At 49.0% G+C, this 8,896-nt stretch overlaps 1 protein-coding gene across 2 annotated transcripts in view; it reads left to right on the forward strand.

Annotated features, from left to right (window-relative positions):
• Nucleotides 1-96: 96 nt before the first annotated feature.
• Nucleotides 97-8,896, forward strand: part of kctd5b (potassium channel tetramerization domain containing 5b) — a 19,609-nt gene continuing 10,809 nt past the window's right edge. For both annotated transcript variants that reach the window (XM_066683494.1, XM_066683495.1), the window contains exon 1: nucleotides 97-552. In XM_066683494.1, coding sequence (XP_066539591.1) covers nucleotides 364-552 — 189 coding nt within the window. In that variant the 5' untranslated portion in view covers nucleotides 97-363. The remainder of the gene's footprint in view (nucleotides 553-8,896) is intronic.

An 8,896-nucleotide genomic window follows, 5' to 3' on the forward strand; every position in this document is an offset into this window, starting at 1 on the left:
AAACTGAACAAATGAAGAAATCGATGGAATGATTTATTGAACATTAATATAAGGAAATTCACGCCGTGAATTTGGCGCCCCCTGGGGGACCTGCTCGGGAACCGCGGGCGAGGAGAGATCAGATCCTGTGTTGTGTCCTGAGCGTTGAGCCGTGTCTCTCTGCTCCGCGCTGCTGGACCTCATCCGCGGCGAGTCTTCGACATGTTCCACGCTGAAAGGACAAGCACAGACTAAAGTTAAACTAAAATCCCCGGGTCGGGACTCCAGTTCTCCGCGATGTTCTTGATGTAAAGCGCGGAGTCGTGTGCGGGGGCTGCTGCTGAGTGTGTGTTAGCTGGAACGCTAGCGGAGGAGGAGGAGAAGATGGCCGGCGGTGAGTGCTCGGTGTCCGGCCGCTGTGCTCTCCGCTCCGCCGCGGAGGGCTCTTCCCGGTGGGTCCGCCTCAATGTGGGCGGAACGCTTTTCCTCACCACCAAACAGACCCTGAGCCGGGAGCCCAAGTCCTTCCTCTACCGCCTGTGTCAGACCGACCCCGAACTGGACTCCGACAAGGTAACGATTTTTAACCACATTGCTGTAGTTTCTGAGTTAAAAGCGTTCATTTTACCACGACCAAATATCATTATAAATATTAATAATAAAAATAATGCGTTTGAACGACTTAATAAAGCGTGGGATCGAGATGAATATCTTTTATGGTTTCCTATTGGTGACTTCTCTTTGTTACAATATGAACGTGTGCGAACGAATTAATCAGTTAGGAACAGGGAAATTACATTAATTTATACGGAGCCCTGTTATTTACTCACACCAGCACAACACACACTGGACCAACGAGGGAGGAGTGTCTCACAGAGTGGACAGAGAGTGGACGCAGGGTTTAAAAACTCCAGCAGCACTGCTGTGTCTGATCCACTCTACACCAGCACAACACACACTAACACCACCACCACCACGTCAGTGTCACTGCAGCGCTGAGAATGATCCACCACCACGTCACACCTGCTCTGTGGGGGTCCTGAGCGCTGAGGGACAGGGGGATGACAAAGTATGCAGAGCCACAGATGGACTACAGTGTGTAAGTGTAGAACTACAGAGTGCTCCTGTGTGGTCAGTGGAGCTGAGAGAGTGGACAGTGAGTTTTGAAGGACTCCGGTGCATTTTTAATAAATTATAGTCTGTTGAAATGCCTTTCCCTCTCAAAATTATGCAAAAAAATCACTTAAAACAAGCGTGAAACTTTAATATTGACCTGAAAAATGAAGAGCTGGCGTTATCCACAGGCCCAGAAAGTTTGAGATTTGTGAGATAGCAGCAGGAAACCCCACAACTAACAAGCCTTCTTTCTGCATGGCTTAAAATCACCCACGCAGCCGTGAAAATACTGGATATCTACCACTGAGGTCCGCCTTGTCCTACTTTCACATCAGAGACGGAGACGAGGACCAGCTCTCGCAGGGGAACTCCACTACGCTTTCACGATTTCTCCATTATTCAGTCAGTAAAGGGGACATTAATGTAAGGATCTTGAGCCCACCAATACACACACAGTGAAACAAGACCACCCAGTTACTTAATGGTGGTTTCCCACTGCATGGTACCAGTTCGGCTCTGCTTTTTTGCTTTTCCACAGGGTCAGTCTGCTCCTGGAAGCGGGTTTTTGTTTAGTGGATGTTTTCTCGTGGTTCAGAGCGAGTCGAGTAGGGACTAAACCGTGGCGTGTAAACCTTGCAGAGCGCTGATCGTCCAGAGAGAGTCGTCACTCTACGCCACGCAACGCAGACGACCAGCACCAACTCTCCATCTGTAAAATCTCCAGCTGCAGCAGAGATCACGTTTGTTTTTATCCGACTCACGACGGCAGCTCGTAAAATGACGCCGTGGTCTTTTGAAGAGGTTCAAACGCTCCTTGGATCGGTGGCCGACGAAAGAATCCAGCGAGAGCTGGACGCTGCAACAAGGAAGGAACAAACTCTACTGATCTGTCTGAACTGATGACGGAGCTGTGTTCAGTCCCAAACAACAACAACACGCCGATACACCATGAGTAAACACCGCTCAACGTTACCACCGCCGCTGTTGTGGCTTCCAAAGCCTGCTGTTCCTGTTAGAGACAGGGTTTTGAGAGAACATCGTATACATTTCGGCGGTGGGGGGGTTGTGGTATGGAAAAAGTGGGTCAAGGCATGCCAAGCATAGTCGAGTAGATACCATGCAGTGGAAAAGCACCATAAGTCAGAAAACATGGGATAATACGAGCCATTCTGACTCTCCTCTGGTTTGACATAAAGTGCATAGACTTTAGAATAGCTCCGCCCCCTCGTCTGAGTCTGTCCAATCACAGCGCTGGACCCGTGTTTATGTGAGAGCGCTAAGACGAGGTTAAACTCAGTGAAACAGACACAACGAGCGCGGAGAAATAAGAGCACTGAGTAAAAACGGAGAAGAAAGAGAACAAAGTGAAAACGGCTAAAAACCAGATCTTCTGCTCCTCGCTCCTCACTGCTGTGCGCTCGGGGGCGGGGTGAACAGAGAGCGGCTCATTATCATTTAAAGGAACAGGTGCTGAAAGCGGGCGTTCTGAACAGGGGCTGTTTACACAGGGGGAGAACACTGCTGTGGGGCTCGTGGGGTTTGGACCAAAGCAGGTCACAGACGTTTCATTAAGAAACAGAACTGTGTTCCACTGGAGAAGGACGTTTTTGCTGAAAGTCTGCATTTGTGTAAATCTCTGTCTGACTTTGTATGGTGTTTTATACTGAATTCTACACAGAGATTGTGTGCGGTGGTTATGTAGAGGGCTGTCCTTAACCAAACAACTGTTGGGGGTGGGGGTAAATACCAGATTTCGGGGGGCTGGTGGTCATGAGGTTGTCCATATGGCTGTTTTCCACTCAAAGCAGCTTAGCTCTCAGATGGGCAACCTACTGTGAACACACTACTCGTCTCTTCTGCTGGAGAACAAGGCTCTCTCTGTGGGAGCCCAGGAGGCCTCGCTCCCTCCATCTTCGCTCTCATTGGCCGGACCGGAGTACATGCCGCTGCCGTCGGCTCGAGGGCTCTGGGTGCTCATGAGGATAATGTCATCAGCACACTTTAGCTCTGCCTGCCTCGGTTTTGCCTGAGGTTTAATCATTGTTTTGAGTGAATGTTGATGGTAAAATTGGAGCATCAGATCATGGTTCTGTTTTATAAGAGAAGCTGCAAAACCATCTGTGACCATTCAGTTCCTTCAGGCTTTGAGTGTTGCTGCCCCCACACTTTGGAATCTCTGCCTCTCTTCCATCCGCTTTTTCTCTCTTTCTGTTTTCCAATCTCAGGGTGCAATCGCAGGACACTCTTTTATTTCAGAAACGAAAGGGAAAATTATATCTGAATACACCAGTGAGTAATGGGCCAGGGGTCTATTTTTAAGGCTGTGTCCAGAACATGGCCGCCATCTTGAAAGCCGCCATATTGGATCAAGGGCAAGATTTTCCATTGGGGAAAGTGGTCATTTAGTGGGCGGCACGGTGGCGCAGCAGGTAGTGTCACAGTCACACAGGGACCTGGAGGTTGTGGGTTCGAGTCCCGCTCCGGGTCACTGTCTGTGAGGAGTGTGGTGTGTTCTCCCTGTGTCTGTGTGGGTTTCCTCCGGGTGACTGTCTGTGAGGAGTGTGGTGTGTTCTCTCTGTGTCTGAGTGGGTTTCCTCCGGGTGACTGTCTGTGAGGAGTGTGGTGTGTTCTCCCTGTGTCTGTGTGGGTTTCCTCCGGGTGACTGTCTGTGAGGAGTGTGGTGTGTTCTCTCTGTGTCTGAGTGGGTTTCCTCCGGGTGACTGTCTGTGAGGAGTGTGGTGTGTTCTCCCTGTGTCTGCGTGGGTTTCCTCCGGGTGACTGTCTGTGAGGAGTGTGGTGTGTTCTCTCGTGTCCGCGTGGGTTTCCTCCGGGTGACTGTGAGGACTGTGGTGTGTTCTCCCTGTGTCTGCGTGGGTTTCCTCCAGGTGACTGTCTGTGAGGAGTATGGTGTGTTCTCTCTGTTTCTGCGTGGGTTTCCTCCGGGTGACTGTCTGTGAGGAGTGTGGTGTGTTCTCCCTGTGTCTGCGTGGGTTTCTTCCGTGTGACTGTCTATGAGGAGTGTGGTGTGTTCTCTCTGTGTCTGTGTGGGTTTCCTCCGGTTGCTCTGGTTTCCTCCCACACTCCAAAAACACACGTAGGTTGGTGGATTGGAGACTCAAAAGTGTCCATAGGTGTGAGTGTGTGTCGCCCTGTGAAGGACTGGCGCTCAATCCAGGTTGTGTTCCGCCCAGGCTCCAGACCCACCGCGACCCTGAATTGGATAAGCGGTTACAGATCAAAGAAGACCAGAAATGTCTCAGAAAACGATTTGCAGTATCTTTTGTGCTTCAAAAGTCATCAACACAAATTTCAAAACTTTTGTTGTTTGTTACAGACTCGACTAGAAGATGGTGCTGAACATTTAGGTCTGTAAGGAGCCTGTAACGAGCCTGTGACTTTTGAAAACCCTGTACGTGTGTGTGTGTGTATTATTAATATAATAACAATAATAATAACTCTGTAAAGACTGTAACAGGTTTGTGTTGTGGCTTGAGGATCGTGGTAGTACTGTGTGGTCATTCCTGAGAGCATGTTTTTGGGTTGCGTGTTCTGAGCCGGAGTGGAGCAGCGAGGAAGCACAGGCTCATCATCCCTAACCAGGACAGCCGCTACTGTTTCAGTGGCTCTGCTGATCGAGGTGATTTGACGTTCCTGTTTCAGTAGAAAGCAGAGCTTGTGTGTGCGATCTGGACAGGGGTCACAGCCCAGTGAAGTCTCTAGGCCTTACATCTGTCCAGCGACACTCTGGGGAATGTGAACAGGGAGGTCATGGTGATGTAAACAGGAATGTTGTTATTCAGAGATAGATACAAACGTACATAAACACTGATGGAGATAGATCACTTTTCTTATTTGACATGTTACAGCACCAAAAGTGTGTGGAGGTTGAAAAATGTCATAAACAAACATTTGTAAATCTACATTAGTGATTCTTCATGAGAGTGGACGTAGTTGTTGAGTAAATGGGGCAGAGCAGCTAGGCTTTCTCTCTCTCTCTCACTCTGTCTCTCTCACTCTGTCTCTCTCCTCTCTCTCTCTCTGTCTCTCCTCTCTCTCTCTCTCTGTCTCTTCTCTCTCTGTCTCTTCTCTCTCTCTCTCTGTCTCTCCTCTCTCTCTCTCTCTGTCTCCTCTCTCTCTCTCTGTCTCTCCTCTCTCTCTCTCTCTGTCTCTCCTCTCTCTCTCTCTCTGTCTCTCCTCTCTCTCTCTCTCTGTCTCTTCTCTCTCTCTCTCACTCTGTCTCTCTCTCTCTCTCTCACTCTGTCTCTCTGTCTCCTCTCTCTCTCTCTCTCTGTCTCTCCTCTCTCTCTCTGTCTCTCCTCTCTCTCTCTGTCTGTCTCTCCTCTCTCTCTCTCTGTCTCTCCTCTCTCTCTCTCTCTCTGTCTCTCCTCTCTCTCTCTGTCTCTCTCTCTGTCTCTCCTCTCTCTCTCTCTCTTTCTCTCCTCTCTCTCTCTCTCTCTCTCTCTCTCTCTCTCTTTCTCTCCTCTCTCTCTCTCTCTCTCTCTTTCTCTCCTCTCTCTCTCTCACTCTGTCTCTCTCCTCTCTCTCTCTGTCTCTCTCTCAAATTCAAATTTAAATTCAAATGTGCTTTATTGGCATGACAAATATTGACACTTGTTTTGCCAAAGCTATGTTGAATGTCAGTGGAACACAAAAGAACCTTTAAAGTAAAGACACTGTAAATGTAACGGGTAAGAAACAGATACTAATAACAACAGACACATTAATACACACAGTAATAACAGTACTGAATAAACAGAGGTGTGGGGTCAGGGCGGGGGTCACTCACTGTCCCTCAGAGCATTGCAGGCGTGGACGTACTGCGCTGCCAGGGTGCAGCACTCTTTATTCTCCCTGAGAAGGAGGGGGCAGCTTCTCAGAGTCGGGGAGGCTGGGATTCTGAGGGAGATTTTGGTGAAGAACTCTGCTCTGATCTGGTGGTATTTAGTGCACTCAGTGAGGAAGTGCAGCTCTGTCTCGGGTCTGTTCAGAGGGCAGTGCTGACACACTCTCCGCTCTCTGGGCAGCCAGGTCTTCCTGTGTCTGCCCGTCTCTACGGCCAGGCCGTGGGCACTGAGTCTGTATTTGGTGAGGGTGGATCTCAGTTTGGGGTCAGTCAGCGTGGTCAGGTGATCTGCCGCTCTGTACTGACGGGTCAGGGCCGAATAACACTGCAGTTTACTCTGGATCTGCACTGCGTCTCCCAGTAGTGGATGTAGTTCTGCTGTAGATGCGTTTTTAATTTGGTTTGTTCTAATTGGTTTAGATTGATTGTCTCTCTCTCTTTCTCTCTCTCACTTTCTCTCTGTCTCTCTCTCTCTCTCCTCTCTCTGTTTCTCTCTCTCTCTCTCTCCTCTCTCTGTTTCTCTCTCTCTCTCTCTCTCTCCTCTCTCTCTCTCTCTCTCCTCTCTCTCTCCTCTCTCTCCTCTCTCTCTCTCTCTCTCTCTCTCTCCTCTCTCTCTCTCTCTCTCTCTCTCTCCTCTCTCTCTGTTTCTCTCTCTCTCTCCTCTCTCTCTTTCTCTCTCTCTCTCCTCTCTCTCTTTCTCTCACTCTCTCCTCTCTCTGTCTCTCTCTCTCTCTTTCTCTCCTCTCTCTCTCTCTGTCTCTGTCTCTCTCTCTTTCTCTCCTCTCTCTCTCTCTGTCTCTCTCCTCTCTCTCTCTCTGTCTCACTTTCTCTATCTCTGTCTCACTCTGTCTCTCTTCTCTCTCTCTGTCTCTGTCTCTCTCTCTTTCTCTCCTCTCTCTCTCTCTGTCTCACTTTCTCTCTCTCTCTCTCTCTCTCTCTCTCTCTCTCTCTCTCTCTCTCTGCTAATGGAAAAAAAAACGGTAAAGAGCCTCCAAACACTGAAAAAGCATGAACCTAGATGAGGATGTTGCTCTATTCCTGTTCCAAAAGTGGGAAATATTGACTTATTTTTGCTGCTTCAGATTATTTAGGTAGGAACCCACTCTAAAAAAGAAAGTGCTACAAAACTAAACAACTCGAGTGACACGTGAGATTCTGTTGTAATTCAAACCGTGAGTAAAAACGTACAGAAAAGTTACACTTCAGCGCGTACAAACAACAGTGGCTTTATTTCCTCAAACACACCGTTCCACCTTAAAGACACAGGGCTTCAGAATGTAAATAAACCAGAGAGCAGCATTTCCCCACAATCACAGACACTGCTGTGAAGAAGGAACTGTGCGGTGTGTGTCATTGTAACGGCAAAGAGGCCGTGGACAGTGGTTCTGAGAAAATGGGCTGAGGTTCAGTGCTCTGACTTTGTTAGCGGCTCATTTGTCACACATCAGATCATTATAACACACCGGGACAAAGATGACGCATGCTGTTGTGGATGTAAAGTGATTTATTTTCTCAGTCTGTGATGGGGCGGACGTGGCGGTGCGTAGGAGGACGTTCTGAATGAGGCACGTGGCGTCAGTGGTGTTTGAGGCGCTGGTTTGTCCTCGTGCGCCGCCTCCTGCCGTCTCACCTCCTCTCGCAGCCTAATCTCACCCAGTAATCTCAAAATAACCCTAATCCACACCAATCCTTCATAATCTGGCTCTCTGGGGCCTTTAACCCTAGGAAGAGATGCACACTCAGATTAAAACACATCCACCCTCTTTTGAAGAACTGTTTATAGGATTTTGCCAAAAGTATTCACTCGGGGCCTTGAGTGACATCCCATTCTTAATCCGCGGGGTTTAATATGATGTCTCCGCACCCTCTGGAGCTGCGACAGCTTCATCTCTTCTGGGAAGGCTTTCCACTCGGTTTAGGACTGTGTTTATGGGAATTCTTGACCATTTAGTGAGGTCAGACTCTGATGGTGGACGAGGCCTGGCTCACAGCCTCTGCTCGAAATCGAAACAAATCTAATTAATTTGTACAGCGCCTTTTTACAGCTGAGGTTTTCACAAAGCAGCTTCACACAGTTCCAGTAAAGAATGTGAAAAACCCCAGGTGAGTGAGGCCAGGGGCGACAGCGGCACAGAGAAACTCACTCAGAGCTGAGGAAGAACCCTTGGGAGGAACCAAGGCTCACACAGTGGGGGGACCTACCCTCCTTTGGTCAATCCACTGGTGATAACAGTTAGGAGTCGGTGAGAACTTCAGTGTAGGGGCAGCTCCGAGGCACTTGGTGGTGGCTGGAGCGTGGAGGAGGAGCTCCACAGTCATCCATCAGTGTCCAGTGACAGGTGGGGGGGTCGTTTACTCAGAAAAAGGTAGAGGGGTGGAGTTAGTTGTGATCTGTTTGGGTGAATGTAGAGCAGAGAATGTGAACATTTACAGAGTGTGGCTAATGACTCCGGCAGATCTGACTATGACAGGTTTAACTAAAAGGAGAGGAACCAGAAGGAGACACAGATGTGGGAGCTTCCTGAAACACTGGCATCCCTCCGCTCCACGTCAACAAACCTGAGTGATCGACACCAGCGTCTCAGTTTACTGTAATTCCCAGTGTCCATGGACCCCCTGGATCTGCTGCCTTCATCTATGGGGGAGCATTAGCTACCAAAAGATAAACTGAACTAATGAGTTTTTAGCCTCGATTTGAAGATTGTGACTGTGTCTGAGATCATTCCAGAGTTGGGGGCTTTTTAAGATAAAGCTTTTCCTCCAGCTGAGGCCCTTCTCAATCCTGGCACAGAAGTGGCGCAGATGCCTCATTTCTATCCCATGCCTCCTGACAGCACACACAATACTGACTGGGTGGCCTTGTTTCACAGTGTGCGTGTTGGTGGGCTCCAGATCTGAACCAAAGCGATGAACAGCTTTGAGCTAGTGATTTTAGCTGCTGCTCTTGTTAGACTCAAC

This window comes from Hoplias malabaricus, chromosome 10 (genome assembly GCF_029633855.1).
Source record: "Hoplias malabaricus isolate fHopMal1 chromosome 10, fHopMal1.hap1, whole genome shotgun sequence".
Classification (NCBI taxonomy): domain Eukaryota; kingdom Metazoa; phylum Chordata; class Actinopteri; order Characiformes; family Erythrinidae; genus Hoplias; species Hoplias malabaricus.